Here is a 24,507-nt window from a genome sequence, read left to right on the forward strand (position 1 = left end):
AACTTCCTTTGGGTATCAACAGTAGTTTGACACCTGGAGATTAAATTTTCTGCTATAGATTGAATATGGCCCCCCTTTTCCTATAAAATTCATATATTGAAACCTAATCCCCAATGTGTGGCTATTTAAAGGTGGGCTTTTTCAGAGGTGACTAAGTCATAAAGAGGAGTTCTCATGAATAGAGGTAGTGTCAAATACATACATGCACACACACACATACATACACACACATATGCACACACACATACACACACACATACAAACACACATACATACACACACATATACACACACATACATACACACACATATACACACACACATACATACACACACATATACACACACATACATACACACACATATACACACACACATACACACACACACACACGATGCTAAAAAGCTGCTTGCTGGAATGTGTGAGAAGACAGTGAGAAGGGACCACCTGTGAATCAAGGATTAACAGTGAGTCCCCCATCAATGCCAAATCTGCTGGTACTTTGACTTCTGGCCTCTAGAACTCTGAACACCACATTTCTGTTGTTTATAAGCCAGCGAACCTACAGTAATTTGCTATAACTTCTAAAATGGACTAAGACATCCACCTGCCCTGAAGGGCTGTGGACAAGTCTGTAACTGAAGTGGGGACGTGGAGGGGATCGGTTTCCATTAGAGTCCATAACAGGGTTGCTGTGCCCTCTCTGCTTTGCTGCCACAGTTTATCAGATGTTATAGCTCTCGTGACACAGGTGCAGAATGGTAGAGTGGATTAGCAGTCAGGATGACATGAAAGCCTATTTGTTGAGGGCCATGATTTTGGCTGAATGTCTGTTAATCAACTGGGACGGTTCCTGGATGTTGCAGGAACTAAATGTCACTTCTCCCTCAGAGAATGCTTCAAGGACAAATGAGCTCTGCCCCTGTGGAGGTGGACCAGCTTCTGGAGCATGGAATGAACTACCATGACATTTACGGCACAGGATTGGGAGAGTTACAGCTTTATGTAGGAAACAAACCTCTTTAGAAGGCTAACTAATGGCTGAGATATGGCTCAGGAGTTGAGCCATTGTGTGACTCCTTCACAGAAGACATAGGCATGTTTTCCAGCACCATGTTGGGCAGCCCACATGGCAGTCAGCTCATAACTACCTGTAACTCCAGTTTCAGGGATCCTACATCTCCTGGCATCTCCGGTTATCAGCACTCAGGTGGCATATATTGATATGCACAGGACACACATGCATGCGTGCACACACACACAGGCATACGCACACATGTGCACATACACACACACATTTTTTTAAAAGATGAACTAATGGTGTGAGCATTCTGTTCTTACAGTAGTGAGTCAGGGATATGTGCCTCTCAGTTTTCCCTAATAGCATTTTGTATATTCGCAAACTGACATGAGACCTTTCAGGTTGACTATTTATAAACATACTTAGCTTTCCTCATGACTTTCTATGCCTGAGCCACAAATGCCAAGTCATTATTCTTTTGTCTGTTAGAAGGCACTAGAAAATCCATATATAGATGTAGATATACGTGTTCATTTAACTAATGGTCACTGTTTTTGTTTTGAATGTTGGTAGCAGGGATGACTCAATATAAAGACAAAAGGTCAGCTTAAACATATTTTTATATAACCTTCTAAAAATTTATCTTTTGTTCATGATAAATATTTAATCTTAGTTTTCCCTGGATAAGCATAGGTTCAAGGACTACATAAAGACACAAAATCCATAGATACCAAAATAACTTATTTAAAATGGCTCATGGTTTACACAAATATTCTTCTACTATCTTTTAAATCATATCTAGAGAGTGTATCAAGTTGATATTAAGTGCAAGGTAAACACTTTGTAATTGGTTGTTATAGTACATGATTAGGTAAAATGCCAATAAAAGAGTCTGTATATATTCAGGAAAGATGCAATCATTCATTTATTTATATTTATGTATATGGGTGTGTGTGTTTGTGTAACTGTATGCTATGTGTGTGCAGGTATCTGAGGAGGCCAGAAGAGGACATCAGATCCTTGGGAACTAAAAGTATAGGCAGTTGTGAGTCACCCCAAGTAAATTCTGGAAACCCACCCAGGGGCCTCTGTAAGACTAGCAATTGGTCTTAACCTCAATAGCTCTCTCTTTACCCCTCCATTTAAAACACTTTCAATATTTTCAGTCATGATTAGAGAAATCTACAAATGTATATCTGTATACCCTTTGTCTATACAAGGTACAAATCAGCATATATATGAACATGCATATATCAAGAATATGTGTTTAATGTATTTAATAATGTAGGGTGCATGTTTTAAAAGTTGGAGATCAAGATCAGTGTTCAGAACTCTTCTCATCTTCTTCAGGTAGACTTACCCGGTCTAGAAGTTACTCTGTGTGAAGACCATAGGTTGCAAACTTCTTTTTTTTTTTTTTTTAAATTTTTATTTATTTATTATATGTAAGTACACTGTAGCTGTCTTCAGACACCCCACAAGAGGGCAACAGATATCATTACAGATGGTTGTGAGCCACCATGTGGTTGCTGGGATTTGAACTCACGACCTCTAGAAGAGCAGTCAGTGCTCTTAACCACTGAGCCATCTCACCAGCCCGGTTGCAAACTTCTTTAAGGGGTTTCTGGAGTAACTAGTTCTGTGAGAGTCCCTGCAACAATATCGACTATTTCTAGTTTTTGTCATCTTTGTTGAAGAGGAGAGGAATAAGATCCTTAACTCTGAAGCCACTAGAAACAAGCTTCTCTGTTGGGCTGAAAAATAGATCTGGAAAGTCTACATAAAACCATAGTGTGAGGCTGAAAAGAGGCTAGACTCTTCTCTGCTGCACACCAAATCACTTTCTTGGGGGAAACAGAGTCAAGTCGACCTGGCCAGGTCCTGGAGAAGGCTGCTGCTGTGTTGGGAGCCGACTCTTAGCCAAAAGTGGCTATCATCTTTACAGCCATCTCGAGCCATATACCCTGACAAGAGACTTGTTTTCAACAGCCTGCAATAGCTCAGCACACTCTGATAAACATCTTGTTACACTGTTTAGTGCCCCCAGCTGCAAGGTGCTCCTGGTATCCATGGCTACAAGGCACATGACGTAGTGACTTCAGTTGAGCTTGTCCACGAGGGCAAGTCACGTGGTAAAGGGTATAAATACCCAGGATTTCCTTTCTATGTGTGGAAGAAGATAGGAGAGAATATAGAAGAAGAGAGGAGAATAAAGAAGAGACTTGAAGAGACTCCACTGGACTCTATCTTGTATCTATCTTTTGCTTCTCTCGCCCCTTTTTCACACTTCCTCCGTCCTCACTCTCTCTCTTACTAGACCCTGACCTACAGACCAAAACAACAAAACCAGCCGGCCTTTACAAAGTAACAAAACCTACCGTTACAAAAAAAATGGCCGTTACACTGTTGTAGTTCCCTGGATACAGTTTACCTATGGTCTCTCTCACTTATAAAAGTCATGAAGATCTTAGTGGCTTAGAGAAGCTTGAAAACATCATTGATAACAAGCGTCTGAAACTCAGGGATACTGTGTCTTCCACTGTACTGTAGCACATGCATTTGGGAGATTATTGATGGTACAAGAAATAAGCAGGCAATCTTTTTCTCAGATAAACGTGAGGTGGTGTAAAGCTTGATCACTGAATTTGATCCCCGGGACCCATGAAAAAAGTCCGACATGGAGGTAGTCACCTATAATCCCAGAGCTCCTATGTGAGAAGGAAGATGGAGGCAGGAGAACTGTTTAGAAGCTTGTGGGCCTAAAGTCCATAGGGTGGGAGACATACCAAGAGAGAATTTGCCTTAAAAAATAGCATGGAAGGAGAGAACAAATTTATAAAAGTTTCCCTCTGACCTCTAAATTCATGTGTTCTTACACACACACACACACCAGTAATAAAGACAGCTTCCCTCTGGGAAAGCCTTTGATCTGGCAGTAAACAAGAAAACAATGTCATCAGTTCTGAGTGAAAATGTAAAAGAAGAAGGCACAATTTATTAAGATCAAATTATTTTACAACTTAGTCTTCATCGGACAGTTGTCATCTTAACACTTCATATCGTTTTAAAAAGTCACGGTTACCTGCAAAATTATATATATATATATTTCACGTCTAAAAATATATTGCATATATAGAGTAGGAGAGCTCCCCGTGGGTATGAGGAAAATTTTGTTTGTCCTTTTCAGGTTATTGCGGCTCTGTTATTTACAAACATTTTTAAAGCACTGTAGATCTAAATGGATCTTGGGCATACGTGTTAAATAACCGTTATCACGGCATTTCTCCCTAAGAACTCACTGACTTTAACTCCCCACTTGCTGTTCATCAACAGTCACATTGTCCTTATTTTTTTTAAAAAAAAAAGACCAGCTATAAAAACGTACAAATAGCCCAAATGTACAGATTGACAAAAGATGTACAAATTATATTTAAAAAAAAAATAACAATGATTGATTTGATAGCAAAACTGCATTTGTGACCGAGGTCAACTCGTTTATTCACTCTTTAATTTTTAATTATTTATTTTTTTTAATACTGTGAGATATAGGAAAATAACTCTGCATAATTTATACAGTTAGTTGCCTTCTGATTGGTTGACCTTGGTCTGGTGGTCTGACAAACGCACAGCGCTTGCGAATCTGTTTGAGTTTAGAAATCCCCATGACTTTTCAAAGTTCTGGGACTCACTGTCATAAAAAAAAAAAAAAAACCACAAAAAACACAAAAAACCAAAAAAAAAAAATGTTATTTAATCCTCTGTCCTTAAGGAGTGTCTGTGTTTGTGTTAAACTTTCTTAGTTCATATTCTGACAACTTCTGGTGAGAATAGTCAGCCAAGTGCATATTGCCCATTGTGAGGAATTTTGTAATACTCATGGCTTCTTAAATACACATATACACACACATCTTTTATATTCCAGTTGGGCAAAAAAAGTCACCGGCCTCGCAGCCAGTGTTCCAGTTGCCATCCGCTGAATTAAGCCCTCCTAAGAAAAGATTACAAACATCCTGTCTTGATTTTTACTAAGTCTCAAACCAGATCAACCCTGGTCAAGTCCATGATTCATTATCGTAGGGAATCCTACAATGATGAGACCCGTGTGTTGATAAGAAACTGCTTTGGTCATGGAAAAAAAAAAAAGAATAAAGAAATACATACTTCTTTCTCAGAATCATGGCATAACCGTTCCAGTAATCTAAATATTTAACTCATTCGATGACAGGAGGTTGAGAATCCAAACTGGTGGACTGGCCCATGGAATGATCCTTTTTTTTTTTTTTTTTTCAGGTAGAGGAAGCAAAAGTTTTTTTTTTAACATAAAAATAATCATTTTTTTTAAAAAAAGAAGAACAAATACAAAGGTTCTATCCAAAAGAAAGAACATCCAGTTTTCTTATCTCTTCAAGGCTACTACTGTGCCTTTTAGAGTCCAGAGTATCCAGTAAGAGCGAGAGCCGAAACTTCAGCCAGAAGGCCAACTGGTGTTAAGTTCTAGTAGTAGCTGCCTAAGTGTGAAGGCACGTGGGTGTTAGGATGTCGGGGGACACTGGGATTCGGGTAGATCCCAGCAGTGGGGGAGGTCCAGTATTGTGATGCTGCTCCAAAGAAGCTGGAGGAGGTGACAGGCATGGAGGATGGGTGGGGTGGGACAAAGTTCACCTTCTGTTGATGGGCATGGTAGGAAGGCATGTAGGAGATATCAGAAGGATACTTGTACATGGATGTCTCTGTTGGGTGTGGCTGCAGGGCCTGCGCAATGCCATGGAAGTCAAACTTGTAGGCATACCTTTTGCCATGCACTTTGGTCATAATGTTTTTATCATAGTAGTATCGGAGGGCCCGGCTCAGCTTGTCATAATTCATGTTGGGCTTGCTCTTCCGCTCTCCCCAGCGCCTGGCCACCTCATCAGGGTCCGTCATTTTGAACTCCCCGTTGGTCCCCTCCCAGGTGATACAGCTGGCGTTGGCACTGTCGGACAGTAGTTCCAGGAGAAATTGCCACAGCTGGATCTGCCCACTTCCTGCAGGCAGGGAGGAAACAGAAGAAGGTAGTCTCAGTACTGATTCTTACACATGAAAATCCTTGTCCTTTCCCCAAAACAAAACAACAAAAACAAAAACCCTCATTGGCTAGGCATGGTAGCATACACCTTTAATTCTAGCACTTGGGAGGCAGAGGCAGGAGTATCTCTAAGTTGGGGGCTAGCTTGGTCTAGGAGTCCAAGACAGCCAGAGCTCTGTTACACAGAGAAACCCTGTCTGGAAAAACAACAACAACAAACCAAAGCCAAAACAAAAACAACAAACAAACAGAAAACCAAAAACCAAAAAAGAAACGCTTTTCTCTTATGTCAGAATCTCATGGAGACAACCCTTCTTTACCCTTTCCTTTAGAAAACAGAAATAGGCACATAATACATTTTAACAGGGCATAGGGCGATATTTTGATATGTGTACATAGTGATTGATGAGTTCACAGGCCCATCACTTCAAATGCTTGCTCTTCATCAAAGATGATGAGCACCCGTCTAGCTAGTTTGAAAGGCACAATACATGCTGTTAACTCTGTAGTTGCCACCAAAATGAGCGTATTGAGTAAGATTAGATCTTAAGATAGATTGTCCCAAGTCTGTGGGCAGAGGTAACAGGAGGGGATGGTAGATGGCACTTTATCTTCTGGGCAAGATGGTCTGGTTAAAGAGGAGGGAGGAGACCCAGATAGCTTGTGTTCCCTGTAGTACTGTAAATGCAGCAGACATGTGGGCCTAGCTTTTGTTTCCTTGAGCTCTTAATCACCATGGTTTGGGTTTAGAAGAACACATCTGAGAAGTTATTTTTAATAGCGACTCCTTAACACTTTGTCAAGTTCACTTTGTGTGCAACTCTTTAGGGACATACTTCTTTTTCAAAGGCTGGATAACTATAGCACTCAAATCAAACCCATAACACTTGGGGACATTTATCCACGAGCCCTGTATGAGGAATAACTGAGAGTATCTTCCCTCACGGGGAACGTCCATCTGAGTCATTTGCCATGAACGTAAACCTCTGTGCAGAGATGCTTGTTCTCCAGAAACATCTTCTGGCAGCGGACACTGCTACTCATTAACAGGCCCAGCCTCTTGTTTGTGGACAATTGAATATTTGACTTAAGAAGCACATGCAACCTCCAGACAGGTGTCTGTACTTAGGGGTAAGGTTTCTGTGACCTTACAGATATAATGAACATTCTAGAGGGAAAGGCTTGCAAGTTCAAGTTAACTCACCAGGGTTTGCTAGGCGGCTGCTGGTTGGCCCCAGGATCTGATAAGGATCTAAAAAGAAAAAAAAAAGCTTGCTTCATTCCTCATCAAATAATTTGACAGCAGCATCAAGATGAAGGAAACCTCAACGATTCCCACTTTTATCTCAGGGCCATAGAAAAAAGCTTGATCAAAGACCTTGACCACAGTTATGGCCCAATCAACGTGGAAGAATAACAGCACTATTTCTTCATATTTGGTTTCTAAACTTTTAGATAATGCTGTCATTACCCCCCCAAACAAAATCACCCACACGTTTGAAAAGCATCTGGTTAAATTCAACCAGGCAGTGAATAAACTGAAGGATCGCTTATTAAAACAGGCTTAAAGAAGGTCCTACAGTGATTACTAGCCATTAATAGCTCTTTCTAATGCTGAAGACATTACACATGTCTGAGTTTTCTGATGGACTGTAAAAACAACCAGGTAGCCTGGGTTCTCCTGCTAGCTATGTCATGAACTAAATCATAGTTTGGACAACCTCTGGGTATTTGTTTTCTCAGCTATGAAGAGTGGGTTGGTCTGCTGGCCTCAGTTCCCTTCTACCAAAACTCTCTGTGATTTTAAGCTTGAAAATGTCAACACTAACCAGAATTTGTATTTTAGCTATGAAGTCACTACTTTTTAAAAGCACACTGCTTTTTTCAATTATAATAGTAATTATTAACGAATTAAAAAATTAATTTGAATAGTTCTTGAAGCCCCTTAGTTCACCTTTTGAATTCAATTTTAATATTTATTTTAATGAAACTGAAATTGTTGGGGCAGATATTGAATTTTGTTGTTCTTGTGAGAACTTCTTTAAAATTTGCTCTACCTGACTTGGTTTTCACTTGAATTTCACCTTTTAATTGTAATTTCTCTTTCTACATTTTGGGTGGAAATGGAGAACCACCTTTGCACACCCCAAAGCCAAAAATTTAGATTCTTAATTAAGCCAGTGGAGCTGAGTACAATGGCTGTCTTCAGATCTGTGTAGGGTCTTCGTGTGGGACCTTTCCCCAGGAGACAAGAGGCCAGAGGGGTAGCTAAACAAAGGACTCTGGCTCAGAAAAGAATTAAGTCAAGATAGGTTATCAACTTCCGGTTTGTTGTAAGCATGCAAGCAGGAGCATGCATGCAAAGCCCGGGGCGGGGCCGGGCCAGGGCAGGGTGGGGCAAGGGGCGGAGGCAAGGGCAGCCCATCATAACAGGTCATGCTACAGAGGGTATTAGACTGCAGTTCTCTAAGTCATTTCTTTATTAAGGGTCCATAGCTTCAAAAGCTGTTTTGTCTTAACTCTTAGTATCCACCAAGTGAGGGCATTTCTGTATGGTTTAGGAAAGTGTAAAAATGTTTGGAGGAGAAGTGGGTGCTCGGGAGCTTCAGCTCTGCTTGTCTTTCAGCAAATCCTTTCTCCTATCTGAACCTCTGCTTTCTTCTTCTACGAAATAAGGCATTGGACCATTTCAGTTTTAAGTTCGTTTTAATGGATCGCTTCTTGGTTCCAGGACTTGCTGCTTAATTCCCAGAAATTCTCTTGGAACAAAGAAGAGACAAGGTGTGACTTAGAGTTGCCCCTTGGTATACATAGGGGATTCGTCCTAAGGGCTGTCAAGGATATTAAAATCTATGGCTGCTCAAGTTCTTTACATAGAATGGGGTATTTGCATATAATCTATGCCTATTCCTCCATATACGTTAAATCAACCCTAGATTATCAAAATGACACAAATGCTATGCAAATAGCTGTACTGTATTGTTGAAAGAATAGTGAAAAGAAAACAAGTCTGTCCACATTCAGTGCAGATGTAGCTTCTTTGTTGAGTATTATTGGTCTGTGGTTGGTTAAATCCTAAGGCATAAAACCCACAGATATGGACGGCCAACTCTACACTGTCTCACCCCACCACTGACTGACTCCACAGCTGTATAATACACAGGGAAGAGGCTACATATTTGAGTCACATACCTGGCTGGGGCCGTTGCTCAGTGTTCTTGCCCATGGTCTGTGCTCCTCCAAGGGGAGGACCTGTGAAAAAATAAAGGAAAAGTGATAAGTGGACTTTTCTTCAGTGGCAGGAAAATTGTTCCTGTCACACCTTCCCCCCCGCCCCCGGAAGGAGGGCACATGAGCTGCCATGTACTCTCCCATGGATTTGTCGTTTTATTCATGAATACTTATCACACCAGTATGCTGTCACTGGTATCCGGTCAGGGGAGTTAGCAATGAAGTTATATTTTAACAGAAGGGACAACACTGAACGATGTCTGCTGATATGGGGTTGTACCATTCCTTTGAAATGTAGGACCTTGAGTTTTAAGATGACTCCGTGGGTAAGACTTTGCTGCATTAGGACAAGGCCCCAGATCCTAAGCATCCACACACAAAAGCTTGACATGGCTATGTACATTTGTAACACATGTCCTGGAAATGGGGAGGTATTGACACAGAAAAGAAGATTGCCGAGGCTTGCCGGACAGCCAGGCTAGCTGAGAAATGGTGAACTCCAGAGTTTAGTAAGAGACTTGGTCTCACAGGGACCAGGCAGAGAGTGATAAAGCAGGACACTCAATGTCTTTCCTTGGTCTCTATGTGTATGCATGGGTACATGTCTATACTTGTGTCCCCCAAATGCACACTTGTCTCCTCTATCTTTACAGAGTTCCCTCCTTGAGAAAGTGCAATTTGAGCAAAGATCACCTGTTGCCTGTCATACTGTGTTTTGTGAGAGCACCACCTCCCCCAGGGTTTCTCACGTTTACCCATCTGGATTATCCATATTTGAATGTATGCTGCTTTGAATGTGATCTGTGGCTTGGTGTGACTGGAGTACTCACACTTCTGTATTCAAACTGACCCCTCCTACTGTTCAGCACTCAATGCCTCCTTACAGCTAAAGATCTGGGGTCTATTTTCATAGTGTCATTCACTATCCCTTTCTTATCTTTTGTCCACTATACATCCTAAACTCCAGAAACCTGGGTTCCTCACTGCCAGACATACCACCATGGTCTTCCCTGACATCTACCTCTCCAAACTTGCCTGACTTTTCCTGCTCCCTTGACCGAAACATGGCCTGTCTGCGTAGCGGTAACTCAAATGATAGATTCACAGACACTCTTTAATACAGCCCAGATGAAGAGTTACGTGTGACCGTGATTTCTCTCTCCTGCCTAAATAACTGGTCCTTGCCTGGCTCGTCTTTGTGAGACCCAAACAGTCACGTGCTACATGAAGTAAACAGATACTGCACACTCATAACAGAAAGAGATCCTGGTTACCGCTTGTATGAACACAACCGCATTTTTAACATAATCTCCTTCAGTTTCCTTCATTTCCCTGCAGCTTTACTTCTTGGAAACAGTAAGATAGACATGTTGGTTGAAGAGCGAATCGCTCTCTTTCATTGCCCTTTAACGGAAGATACTGGGCAGATTTCAACAAATCATCAGCGGATCGTTGTTGGACAAATTAATGTCTGTGGCGCACAGCATCTCATAGGTTATCTTTCATGTCAGTCTCTTTAACTGGGGCTAGGGATGTTGTCATTAATAAGCCTTGTCATGTGGAGAATATAAGTCCTAAAGATTCGCTGTCCTGATCGACATAACAAAATCCAGACCAGTTGCTTTTCTTTAATAAATCAACTTGTCCTGAGAAAACTTCGAACCTTATAAGTTCTTAAACTAAGTGCGTGTAAATATTGCAAAAAAAAAAAAATCAAAATAAACCTCAAAAGTCTGAGCATCCCCTGCCAATTCACATTGACATCTAACCAGACAGCATGAAGATCAATGCTTGTTCTTAGTATGTGTCTTATGACCCTACACCCACATCCCAACTTCTGGCTCTCAGGAAACATCTTACTTCCCCCAAAATGTTTTCCTATTTACTTACTTTTGTTGAGGCCAGAGTTCATATTATTGCTCCATCCTCCTCTCCTGACAGAGTCATAAGAAGGATCTATTGAGAAAGAACAAATGAGAACACATCAGCTTTGTCTGTTTTGCAGGAAAGTTATATGAAGATGCTCTCTTGGTGATCAGAAGGAGTTAAATTTATTTCGTCAATAACTTGCTAAGCACCACTAAAGTATCGTCTTCCCTGAGGGACATTAACCCTAATATCTTATTTGTCGAATCTGGGAGCTGAAGCAGTAGAAAGAATCCTGAACTTGAAGTTGTAGGATTGGTTCACACTCTATCTCTGTTGTTATTTGTTGTGAGATGTGGGGTGCTCACAGGGATTTCCTGATCTTTGTCTTTGTAGAAGCAAAGTTGTATATGAATTATCTACCTCCTGGGGTTATGCTAATAGTCAAGTGAGAATAATTGTCAGCTTCTCTAAAATTATAAAATAACATAAATCAAGTGAAAAATTAAAAAAAATAAAACCTTTACAATGATGCAAGGATGTTGGACAGGGCTGAAAATCTAAGGAGTGATATCTGGATGAAGGTCCCTGGGAAGAACATCTCAAGGTCCAGGCTCATGACATTCCTGCGAGGCCAACTCCAGCATAGCTCCTCATGGCCCTGGTGCTATGGAATGACACACAGACGTGTGTCCACACTGTAGGCAGACCAAGGCTCTCAGACATTTCTATAGCAGAAAGGGGTGGGGTCTTATAACCACATACATAGAGGTAAGGCCAGAAGTGTGGCGAGGACCAGGGCTGACCAGTGAATGAACCAACAGAGATCTTTGAGCTAGGAAAGGCTGGCACTATACGGACCCTGAACTTTGACTCAGCTCTTCTCTCCCACAACCATGTTCAGAAACTGCTTAAGTAATGGCCTGGAAACACTCATTTCCTTTCTCATTGTGCGAAACCCATTGAGACACGGCACAGGCCTACCAGAAGGGCTAAGGATACAGAACTATGACTTTCAAAGTCTTTCCCTGAACAACAAAGGAACCATAAAAACCATCTGAACAAACGAAACACAAACCTCATCAAACAACTGTCTGACAGGGTGAAACACAAACCATCTCCTTTGGCCTGTCCTGAACCTCTCAAACAAATTAGAATAAGGAAGGGCTGGGAAGATGGATGGATGGATGGATGGATGGATGGATGGATGGATGGATGGATACATCTGATTGCCTGGCTTCACTATTACTGGCTAAGACAAACCAAAAGACAGGAAGTGTCCTTGTGGAAAAATCCACGTGCACATGCACATTCCTCATGGGTCTGGAAAAGTCAGTTCAGATTTTAAAATTATAGTCTTTAGCAATTGGCACAAAAAGCAAAACAGAGCATGGGAGGGGGAGGGGAGAGTCAGGCTGGAGAAGGAGGCAGGGTACAGGACAAGGAGACACAACTCAACTCCTTTAAGTTGCTATGTTTTTATTTTTGACCTATTTTTTCTTTATTTCCTGAAAACAACTTTTTCTTGTTTAAAAAAAAAATAACTGAATGGTAAGTCAACTAGCCTGGTTATAAGCTTGGAAAGAGGTTGATAGCTTTATGAACACTTTCTGAGGAGGCCTGTGGCATCCCATGGGGTGCATTCAGCTTTAGGATAAGCCTTAGGCAAGGGACAGCCAGCTAAGTTTTGGAACATGATGTTCATTCGGTCTCCTGCCAATAATTTAGAATCAACATTCTGTATGATGTTGTGTGCATATATGGGAGAAGTCAGTCATATAAAACAAAGTTCTTGCATTTAGACATTGACACAGTCCGTAAGATTGTCGGGTATTGTGACCATGTTCGAAAGACATTGCTGAGATGTCAATGACTATTGGAGACAAAGGAGGGTAAGGTAAGTAGCACTGGGGGTCTTAGGGACTTGAGTGAGACAAAGCAAGAGGAGAGAGAGTGGGCCATGGAAAGGCAGATGGAAAGGCCATGGAAAGTGCCTTGAACATGGCAGGCATATATGGTTGTAGAAGGAGAGAAGAAAAGGACAAGAAAGAAAGGTTCGAGTGGCCATTTGGGACCTTGTGGGAACGAAGATAGCATCTTTAGGGCCTTCATCATTCAAACAATAGGACCAAGGGAGGTTCCCAGTATGTAGTGACTCTGAGAGTCAGAGAGCACGCACTCCAGGTGCTGTGTGGACAGCACAGGGGACCTAAGGAGTAGAGGTCATTTTGTAAGGACAGAACAGAAAGTGGATGAACTGGAAAGTGATAAAAGTAAGTGTCTTAGTCAGGCTTACCATTGCTGCAGTGAAACACTATGACCAAAACAACCTGGGGAGGAAAGGGTTTGCTTCAGCTTATACTCCAGGTAACAGTCCGTCACTGAAGGAAGTCAGGACTGGAACTAAACGGGTAAACCTGGAGGCAGGAGCTGATGCAAAGACAACGAAGGGGTGCTGCTTACTGGCTTGCTTCTATGGCTTGCACAGTTTGCTTTCTTATAGAACCCAGGACAAGCAATCCAGGGATGGCATCACCTACCACAGATGTGACCCCGCCCTCCACTGATCACTAATTAAGATTAAAGCCTTACAGCTTTCTCAACTGAGGTTCCCTCCTTTCAGATGACTCTACCTTATGTCAAGTTGGCATAAAACTAGCCAGGTGAATAAGTAAAAAGGAGGGGGACCCACTAAGTCCCAGGAGTTGGTGTGTGCCATCTGACATCTGGAACACTTGTAAAATCTGCCTTAAAGCTTTCCACCTACACTTGCCTCAGAAAGCTCTCATCCCGGGTGAAAGCTGCTTCATTAACAGTTTAGAATGATCAATTTTTCAGCCCATTCAGGGCCACGGCTACAGTGACTGTCAACTTCTTGTCCCCTTTCCTTCTATTATTTTATTTTAGCTCTCGGGGAAGGGCAGGTTTATGAAAGTTCCAGAATGTGGGAATCAGTCTCCTAGGCCGTCACCAGATTCTTTGGTAACTCTAGGTGAGCAATCATGTTTTGAAGTTGAAGCTTGAGGTAGGGCATGACAGCCCATCTTTTCTAAGATTTTAATTTCAGTCTAAGATTCGGCATCCTCAGAGGTCAGGGATGCTCAGCCTCGCAGGGAGATGCTCCCATAAGCCTATCTTGTAGCCTGGGAATTCCAACTCAGTACCATTCAGTCCTACCACAGGTGAAGACAGAAGTATATAGACAGAGAGGCCGCTCCACAAACCGGCCTTGCAATGCTGTCACTCTGAAGTTCACTGAGCAATGAATGGCCATGCCATCAGCAGCCAATGTGTGTCACCGTCAGTGGAATCAGACTTCTCTCCCATCAGCCTCTCTACATACGCAGAAGTCCTTTCTCTGGCCCCTAAATCAGAAAAGCAGTGCCAGGGTACATGTATTCATTACACAAGCTAGTGAGTGCACCACAAGGTAGCTGTGGTGCAGGGGACATCTCCTTCATGCAAGACTGAAATTAAAAACCAGTGTTCTGAGAGTGAGGTGAGAAGGTGAGAAAGCCCAAGGCCAAGAGCATCTAGCTGCCTCAGATGCTCAAAGCACTGGAGACCTTTGGAGAGGAAGTGAAACCGTCAACACTGAGCTCAAGTCAACACTGAGCTCAAGGACCAGCGTGATTCATGTTTTAGAAGAAAATTGTCATCGGTGTTGAGATGATCTGTGCTGTTGTCGCTCATCCGAAAAACACCTGGGGCAGAAACGTTGGCCAATTTGTTAAATATGCACCCTCCTCTACTTCTCTCCATCCTTCTTACTCTCCTTTTCCATTCATGAATTCATCTTTACTGTTTGTATTCCACACACAAACACCAGGTCCTCACAGCTAGGAGCTGTCATGGTTTAGAGTGTGTGACGACACTGAGAACAGTGCCCTGCACATGGTACACACGCAGTAAATACATGTGAATGAACACACAGGATTGGCAGTGTCTCCTTCTTGTTAAAAACACACAATCCCTGTTGTTGTCAGCTAGCAGAAAAGAATCCAAGACTCCTACCTTCTTGAATTAGGTCTCTAGCTAATGCAGGCCTGTGGTGACAAGGATTACAGACTATGTCAACACCGACTGGGCGGCAAGCCACCTATTTTGAAGTGGAAGCTGAGAGTGTATCCCTTCAGGGAGGTCAGGAGCTGGGTACCACTCATTTATGTGCCTGGATCAGCAGGGGATAGCACAAAGGATGGTGGTCCCATAATGCTGTGTCATCTTGGGTGGTCATCAGCATCGTGAAAGTACATCCTGATATTTATGTGGTGGTAAATATAATCGAAATGGCATTTATCAAAACTGGTCTCATAGTTCATAGGGCAATGTTATCACTCAAATGAGGGGTTGTGTTTTCTCCTATTAAATGTTCCCCAAATGAAAACCTGGCAATGAGGTCATCTCTAGTACCAGACACACTGACAGACATATCTGTAACCAACATGGAAAAGCTGGAGAAGGGGGCAAGCCTGTTGCACAAATTCCTACAGACACTCTTGGCTCCAGAGCCAGATGCTGCCTGGCTATGCTCAATGCCAGCTAGTGCAGAGTTCTCCCACGGGCTGTGGTGGCTCTAAGCAGCCAAGTGCACACATACAGATGCCCCTCATGTGGTACACGGAGTCTGCATCCTGACAGCTACATCTGGCTTCAGAACAGAAAAGTTTGAGGTGGCCAAAGACTCAGTGTCAAAAATGTGACAGTCCAGGCCAGCACCCGAGGTGATGCTCTTAGACCTTCTCTGTGGTGTTAGATGGCTTTATCAGCAGAAAATTATGCCCTGATTCTGACAAACTCTCTTTCTGCTTCAGGGAAGGCTGACACCCCCTGGCTTTAAGGAGTACTAAGATGACAAATCCTATTGTGATTTCTTTGCTGAGCAGCCACCAGTGGGCTTTGCCTAAGGTTTCTGGTTTCAGGCTGTCCTGAGGTCAGTTTTCGCCAAAGCAAAGAGACCTGGGCCTCATGCCGGGGATTCTGGGCTTTGCCAGCCATTGTGGATAATTCTCCTTCCCATCTATGGCGCCCTGAACAGTTTCTCCATTATGCAATGCTCAGTGTGGCTGAATGTGACACTAAATGGTCTCTTAGATTCCAAGACAGCCTCCTAGGGTAGAGAAATATGAGCTCTGAGTCCTGTTGGAAGGGGAAGGCTTTTGCTGGCTGTGACCATGGCACAGACACACCAGTGTTAAACTGCTCCTGGAAATATGGCCTTCATCTCTGGAAATACCTTGTTCTCTACTGATGCCTCCAGTCAACTGTCCGAGACCCAGGTGCATCAGCCTGTGCGCAGCTCTCTCCGTGTCATGACCTCATCTACAGCCAACAGCAGCACACAGAAGCCTCTTTTTTATTCCCTCACTACACTGGGCCCTGCTTTCTCTATACTTGGTGGAAAAAAGATGCACTTTCCTTGACACTTCTCACTTAATTTCTGTTTTTTTTTTTTGCTGGGCAGACTGGCAGTGTCTATGATGTTTATGCTTGGAAAACCTGAGTCTGCTTGCCAACCTCAGAGAAGCCAATAAGCAAGGTGTTGTCTTTGTTTGGAGACAGTCAGATTGTCCTAGGGCCTGTGCCTACATGATCCCCTCAGTGGATTCTCTATCTGAGGTCATGTTTGCCTAGTAGATTCTATCTCTGTAGAGGTATGGATTTTTCTGACCACCAACATAACTGGGATTCTCTGCTTAGGACTCCTTTGGGCTGAATACCCGCTTCAAAAGCTAACTATGCTTCCTGAACCCCGAGTTCACAACTCTGGGACAGTCTCTCATCAAAAATCATCTCTGTTATGTTCGTGTCCATATCAGTCCTGACTTGCTCTTATCTGACCTACTTACTGGCCTGGATCCTACTTTAAATCCAGGGCAAAATCAACTTACCCAGAAGATTGGCAGTCTAAACAGAGTTTAGGGCTCTGTCCTGGGAGAGGGGTGCTCCTTTTTTTGCTAGGACCTAATGATAATTTCAGTGGCTGCACATGGCCCTGGGATTGATCTAATCCCAGCTTTGTCCCTGTTCATCTGAATCCCTTGGTCATGTTATTCTGTCTTTTTGAACTTCAACTCTGCTTCTCTACAAAGCAGGATAACAAATTTTAACAACCCTACTGTGGGGATCCATAAATGGGAACTTTCCATAAAAGGGAATTCTGTACATGATATATAGATGTCTGTTCCATCTTGCCTTTACTTCTACAATTAGAGGCGGTCATAAGGCCTTGAAAAGGAAGAGGAGCCCAAGAGTTCCAAAGGACCAGCTCTAATCTGGTGCCCTCGAAGATTCCAAGATTTCAAGATAATTGAATGTATTTAAATGAAAGCAGTGGATCATCATGAATTCTGGTTTTAAACATGATCTCAGAAGACAGAGATAGGCAGCAGCTAGGAGTCATCAGCGCTGGCTTTTTCCATGACTTCGAACTGCTCAGCTTCCTGTTTTAGTTGGTCTTGAGGCTCAGGATGAATCCTCCACCTCATTTGATCCATTCCCTAAAGCTCACCCAGCCTTCCCTCCAGTGGTATTTTTGTTCCACAGAGCTACAGAGCATCCTAGCATCTCTCAAGACTTCAGGAAGAGGAAGTTAAAAAGGGAATCCTTTGCTCTAGCTTGGAACTCAAAGAAGCAAGAGAAAACATCCTGGCTCAAGTTTCCTTTTCTCAAGGATCTTGTCCTGGAATTCAAATAGCCCTTCAGCCTCAGGACCAGCCCCACTGCACGGAGCACAATGAAAGTAGTGTTTAAGATATTCTGTGGGCAGAGGGAAAAGAAGATTCATGAGGAAAATGCTGGAAAGAAATGGGCGGCTTTGAAATACAAAAAGTTTGACAAACTAAATGGCATAGATGCTGGGTACAGCCTTCCCACCTTCCTGCAAGGCATCCTGCCCAGCCTGGGTTCTTCTTTCATTTCGTCTGCCCTGTGGGCTCTCTGTCCAAATAGCACAGATGTCTAAATAGACTATTTATTTTGATAAGGCCTCAAAGTAGGGCTTTGAGCCATACGTGGAAGAGGAATTCAGATTGACTAGCTGAATTGGGTATTTGCCAAAATTTGCCCTCCACACTGGGCTATAGTAGACACGACTCAATCATATACTTCTTTGGTCAGATGAATGTCAGGTCTAAGAGGATTCCAGCTAGGAAAAAATGGGAAAACACAACAGCTCATTTAGGCAATCCAGAGTTGTTTATGATTGCCCTCTGCTGCCTCCACGATGTCCTCCTTTGCCATGGGCAATTGGATCCTGCATCTGCCTCACAATTCAAGCTTTGCACACCTTCCTTCCAATCCTTCAGGTCATGACTCGCTGGTCACTTGTTTCATGTTTACTGTCTTTGTCTGCTCAACCATCCAGTGTCAAGTGTGACATCTCTTTGTCTAGGTGAGCATCTCTGCAGCAGAGGGATCGAACCATAGTCACTTCTGACCCCTCTCCAAACTGGTTCTTGCTCCACCCCAGTACTAGCTTATTGGACTTAGCGAACATACCCTACCACATACTTATTCATTCAACAAAGTTTTCTTGAATGCCTGCTCTGTTGCCAGACTCACGTATGTGCCTAGAATACAACTCTGGCAATGCAAACGCCCTTCTTCCGTGGAACTTGATTCAGAACAAATAGTAAACTATGCAGTAGATTAGATCAAGCTGCTGAATGTGGCAGAGCGAAGCAAGTCAGGAGAGGGAGCAGGCAGGGCTGGGTAGGAGGGCCTCACCAAAAACAGAATTTGAGCAAAGATTTGGACTGTCCATGTACTGAAATGGAGCTCTCTTGGGAGCGCCATAATTTCCCTCCGAAAAGTGCTTGGATTGTCCTATGTTGATAGTGACAACTTACAGGACAGCTAGTTCCATTTTGTTTGCATCTTGTGGGAGTGGGTTGATGTTGGAGGATAGTAACATTTAAAAGCTCCACAACATCTTTTGACTGTTTGCTCATTTACCCATCCCTGACTTAAGATGACTATTCTAATGAAAAAACGTCACACACCAACAGTTCCTGAGACTGGCCTTCTGACAGACAGCTAAAACACTAAAGTGGGTTTCAGGGAAAGACACGTCTTTGGAGTCAACATAGGAGAAGTGGGCAAGTGAGGTCAAACTAAAGGAGACTACACTGCTTTGTTCTGGTCTGCCAGGTGAGTGGACAATGTCAAACACGAAATCTTACACCCGGGTATCTGAGAAAATGGCCCCAGTTTTGGTAGCATAATTTGTTCCCACTACATCACAGAATGGCAGGCTCTGTTTCAGACTTCGAGGGATCCCAGACATGATCTAAACCAGACATGCAAATGAGCATGAGACCCAAGGTTCAAAGCTGGGAGACAGCATATGTGGCCACGTAAGAATTTTATTAGAAATTGAAAATATGACTCAGACTATCAAAACTGACTTTCTTTAAACTGATCTTAGGCTATTGGGGAGGACTGGTAATTAGGACAGACAAAGCTTTCAGGCTCAAAGAATTTTCAAAATTATATCCTGAGCAGCTTTTGTCTCTTTGGAATAACTGAATCTTACCAAATACTGGACTGTTTGGGGGTGTTGTTTAAAGCTTTAAAAATATTTGGGGGAAGCAATCTCATGGCTTCCAAACAGTAAAGCCATTCATTGCAAAGGAAAGAATTCAGGATCTCCGTTATTCCAACTCTGCACCCCACTTCCCATCTCATTAGCTATGTTCTGTGTGAACCTTGGTGAGCGACTTCACCTTTCCGACCTCCGTTTAGGACAAGTATAGTCCTGTGGGAAACAATTGACTATTTGTAAATTTCAGACTGTGTAAGAGCAAACAGTATATTTAATCCTCACAAGGGTCTTTAGAGACTAGATAAGATCAAGTATACACAAATGTTTCACACACTCCAAAGTCTCCTATGGAATTGTAGTTAATCTTTTCCAGTTAGCATTTTGGTGTATGTGCACATGTGCACGTGTGTGTGTGTGTGTGTGTGTGTGTGTGTGTGTGTGTGTGTGTGTGTATGTGTGTGCTGGTGCATTCATCTTGGTTGCACATGTGGAGGCCAGAGATGGGATCTGGGTATCTTCTTCCTATTGCTTTCTACATTATTATTAGTACTTAGTAGTATTAGTGTTATTATTTTGAGACAAGATTATTCACTAAACCTGAAGCTTATTGTTTTGGCCAGTGACTGGCTGGCCAGTAAGCCCCTAGGTTCAAGCTGTCTCTATTCCCAGACTGAAATTACAGAAGCATACCACCTTGCCCAGTTTGTTGCTGTTGCTATTGTTGTTGTCGTTGTTATGTGGGTACCACAGACCTGAATTTAATGTCTCCTTTGTGCTGCATTTTACCCACAAGCCATTTCCCCAAATTCCTCTTTTCCAGGTTTTATTCATAGAAATTAATTTTTTCTTGTGTTAACTAAGCTAATTTCTTCTGGTTCTCTCTTTAGTAGAGCAGCAAGACTGAGTAAATATTTAACTCAAATGAAACAGATTAGATTTTCTTTCCCAGCGAATCAATCCATCAACTGTCAAGGTTATTTACTGAAAATCTTTGGGGTTGGAGAAAAGAATACTGGACAAAACTCACAATTAAAGATGACAAGGTAATCTGAAATTAGGTCTAGAAATAGCTCCTGGGTGCAGGGCTTAGGGAAGAGACACAGTTTGTAGGAGTAAGGTAAACACACACTGAGCAGGTATGATTGATTTGGGATTTGACATATAAGTAATTATCCTACTTAATGTTATTATTCTCTCTTTGGATTCTGCCTGACATGAATTTAAACTGAACCAAAGAGACAGAAGAAGCATCTCAGTCTTCACCTGTGAGACCTGATGATTCCCAAAAGAGGGAGAAAACCCTCACACTTCCATTCCAGCCTCAGATTTTCTTCCTTAAAAACTTTATCTTCTCTTCCATGGGGATTTTTCAGGAGAAATGACTTCTCTGTGATCTTAAATTAAAGCTTCTCCAAAGACAGGAAGTTGTTACATCTATGAAAGTTTTTCATATTAAAATAATAAATGGTGCTGCTTACAGGCCATCCTTTTAACTAGAAGATGCACTTCTTCCATGTTCTTCAAGAGGAGCGTCTATATCTGTGTTTATATTCCTCTTCCTCCTTCTCTTCAAATAGAGAAAAAGACAGATCTATACTTTTCTGTATGAGGATGACAGATAGATAGATAGATAGATAGATAGATAGATAGATAGGCAGATAGCTATATAGATAGATAGACAGATATTAGATAAAAGCTTGGGGAAAATGAGCTTGTTTTTAAAGCATAGTCTTTCCATGTGAGGATAAATGGTTTCAGAGCCTCTATCATGCACCATGACCCACAATTCTTTATAAAATGGTGCAATGCTAAATAGAACCCATGCTCAACCTCCCAAAGACTACCAGTCATTGCTGGATCACTTATGCTATCTCACGACTTGGGTATCACTTCCATGCTTATGTACTGCTGTGTAAGTAAAGCACACTAACTCATTGCATTGCCGGAGGGAGGGGCATTTAAGATCACTTAAAATACTTAATACAATGTAAATCAGTGCTCTCCTGTGTTATTTAGGAAATGACAGGGAGCTTGTTTGTCCAATAGGATGCACTTTTCTCCATCAGTGGTTGGTTGAACCTGCTGATATGGAAGCCTGGATGTGAGAGGCCAGCTACACTTTCTAGTGACTACTGCCCCTAAACAAACCTCCTGTCCAGGAATATCTAAATCAGTACATTGGGCAAACACATGTCTCTGGATTACTCTGTGTTGAGGTAGCCACCAGCAGGCATCAACAGCACTTGTAGACAACCCTTTTTTCTTGCTAGTTAACTTGAAACCCTTCTCAACATCAGACAGTTTAACAGGACAACTTTTAGTTTCCATCACAAATCAGAGCACACGGTGAAGGTGTTTGAGGACTAAGATGAATTTCATTCTGAGTTTTAGCTTCACTGTGTGGAGTGAGACAGATCTGTAAGGCAGAGAGCAGCTTGGTAAAGGCAGCAGGACTGATATAGTAGCAGCCAGGCTAGAGATGAATGAGGAAGGCCAAGCCTACTTTAGCAAGTGCGAATTACCACTAAGAAATATGTGACATGGTCAGAGCTTCAGCCACAGAGCACCACAATCAGGGGCCCCTGCTTGCTGGTGTGGAAAAAGGAGGAAGCTGAGTCAGGTTGGGAAGCTCCACAGGATGCCATTACCCACAAATAATCTTCCCACAGCCTTGCACCTTCAAGTGATTACAGGAATCATGTTCCTTTATAAAAATGCACCAGGGCACACGCATTCTCTCTTTCTATTATTAGCATCACAGGATACATACATGTGTACATACAGCCTCCTTTATTTCTCCCGGAAGCCTCTAAGAACAGTTCTGATACACATAAAAGCAAAGACAGGCAGAAGAAAGATTGCCAATCTAAACGAGAACTTTTGGCATGGTCTTTTGGCATGCTGTGATGGTTAATAATGTCAACTTGACAAGATGAAGGAGACAAACTTCTGGCCATGCCTGTGAGGAACTACCTCAACTAGGTTACTTGAAATGGAAGTGGGCAGCACCATTCCCTAGGCTTGGATCCTGGACTGGATTAAAAAGAGAAAGCCATTGGAGCAGAGCAGTCATTGTTCTCTGCTTCCTAACTGGTGATGCAACATGACCAATCGCCTCAAACTCCTACCTCCAGGACTTCCCACCACGATGAGTCTTAAACTGTGAGCTTAAACAAACCCTATCTTCCTCAAGTTGCTTTTGTCAAGGCATTTTTTTTTCAGCACCAGTATTAATTAAGACATAGCTGGATGGAAATACGAAAGGAAACTTCAGAGCCTGCCTTCTACCCTGGCTGGGGAGTAGACTATGAGAACAGATTCTGACCTGCTTCAAACCAGCATGGTGATTTGGGCTTCTCATCTATAAAATGGGGATAATGATAGTACTAAATTAATAAGATTTTATGGCATAGAAAAATCCTTGCATGACTAGGTATTTAATAAACACGTTATGAAGGGGGAAAAAACAATAGAAACAGGAAAGTTGAAGTGAAGAAGAACCTTTTTTTTTTCCCCTGGGGGAATCACTTTTTCCTTGGTTCCCTTCTATATGGCCACAGACTGAGAGGCCACACTTGAAGGGAAGTTTAGTTGATAAAACAGCACATAGCATTTGGGCCAAAAGGATGGATGACCACTAGCCCCTAAGCATGGACATCTACACCTTGAGACATGTTCCCTTGTTATTTTGGGATGGGACCCTTTACAGCCTCAAGGTGGATCACATCAAGTGGAAGTAAGGGCTAGAAGAGGGGAGAGAAGAGGTGAGGGGAGGAAAGGGGAGAGGAGGGGAGGGGAGGCAAGAAGAGGGTACACCTTGCAATTCCCACGGGAGAAAAAACCAGTCTCTCCCCTAAAAACTTCTTGGAGGGCTGGCTTATAGTGCCTCCCTTTTGGGGAGTGGGTTAAGGGGTACTTTTCATCTGCCCGTCCAATGGTTTCTATCTCCAGTGTGCTTTATCCATATGAAAGGAAAAAAAAATGTTCTCTGGAATCTGTCCAATGCTAAACAATACTAAATTGGAGAATCAATGGGTACAAACAATACACCTCATAAAAGGGGCAGAAGAGACTAGAACCAGGTGATGCCATGGGGCCAAGGCCTCTGAAGGGGCGGCAGGTCTCTGGGTATGGGCGGGGTAAGTGTGGGGAGGCAATCCAAGCCTTGACTGAAGGCATACTAGGTAGAGGTCCATTCAGATTCAAGGGCAGACCCAAGTGAGCAAATGTGTCCTGGTGGCAGAGCTGAGGCAGCTCTGCCATCTACAGTTGTCCAGAAGGTGCGGGGACATAAACCTACACAGACCCTACAGCGTTGCATCTGAATTTCAAGTATGAACACATCGGAAGAGGAGGTGGCTGCTGCATAGTCCCTCACAATACCATGTCAAAGATCCAAAGGACCCAGCATGCTCTTGCTTCCCAGGCCGGTAGAGTTCCTTTGAGCACTGAGGAGTCACCTCTCAGAATTCCACTCTGCTCCTTGCAACCTGCAGCTCAAGGCTAATGTATGTGAGTGTGGACAGGAGAGGGATAGTGAACTTATGTTTACGCTGAGGACAGTGGTCAGTGAACGGTGTGTGTCTGTGTGTGTCTGTGTGTGGGTATCTATGTGTGTCTATATGTGTGTGAGTGTATGTGTGTGTCTGTGTGTGCAAGTATGTGTATATGTCTGTGTGTGTCTGTGTGTGTGTTTCTGTGTGTGTGTCTGTGTCTGTGAGTGTGTGTGTCTGTATGTGTGTGAGTCTGTGTGGGGGTATCTGTGTGTGTGTCTGTGT

At 42.7% G+C, this 24,507-nt stretch overlaps 1 protein-coding gene across 1 annotated transcript; it reads right to left on the reverse strand.

Annotated features, from left to right (window-relative positions):
* Positions 1-3,982: 3,982 nt before the first annotated feature.
* On the reverse strand, positions 3,983-21,259 carry LOC114616684 (Friend leukemia integration 1 transcription factor-like). The gene is made up of 5 exons (XM_028762117.1): positions 21,208-21,259; positions 11,209-11,274; positions 9,280-9,339; positions 7,292-7,339; positions 3,983-6,046 (listed from the first exon to the last, which is right to left on the reverse strand). The coding sequence occupies exons 1-5, from the start codon at positions 21,242-21,244 to the stop codon at positions 5,517-5,519; spliced, it is 741 nt and encodes a 246-aa protein (XP_028617950.1). The 5' UTR covers positions 21,245-21,259; the 3' UTR covers positions 3,983-5,516.
* Between the last annotated feature and the right edge of the window lie 3,248 nt (positions 21,260-24,507).

This window comes from Grammomys surdaster, unplaced genomic scaffold (assembly GCF_004785775.1).
Source record: "Grammomys surdaster isolate TR1022 unplaced genomic scaffold, NIH_TR_1.0 332985, whole genome shotgun sequence".
In the NCBI taxonomy this organism is placed as follows: Eukaryota; Metazoa; Chordata; class Mammalia; order Rodentia; family Muridae; genus Grammomys; species Grammomys surdaster.

What these genes read in the sequence shown, in the direction of transcription:
- LOC114616684 (XM_028762117.1), bottom strand. Translation starts at nt 21,244, where the DNA reads ATGGAAGAAGTGCATCTTCTAGTTAAAAGGATGGCCT. An exon ending in TCTAGTTAAAAGGATGGCCT is followed by an intron (nt 11,275 to 21,207) that starts GTAAGCAGCACC and finishes CTTTCTCAATAG; the next exon opens with ATCCTTCTTATGACTCTGTC. An exon ending in CAGCCGCCTAGCAAACCCTG is followed by an intron (nt 6,047 to 7,291) that starts GTGAGTTAACTT and finishes CCCTGCCTGCAG; the next exon opens with GAAGTGGGCAGATCCAGCTG.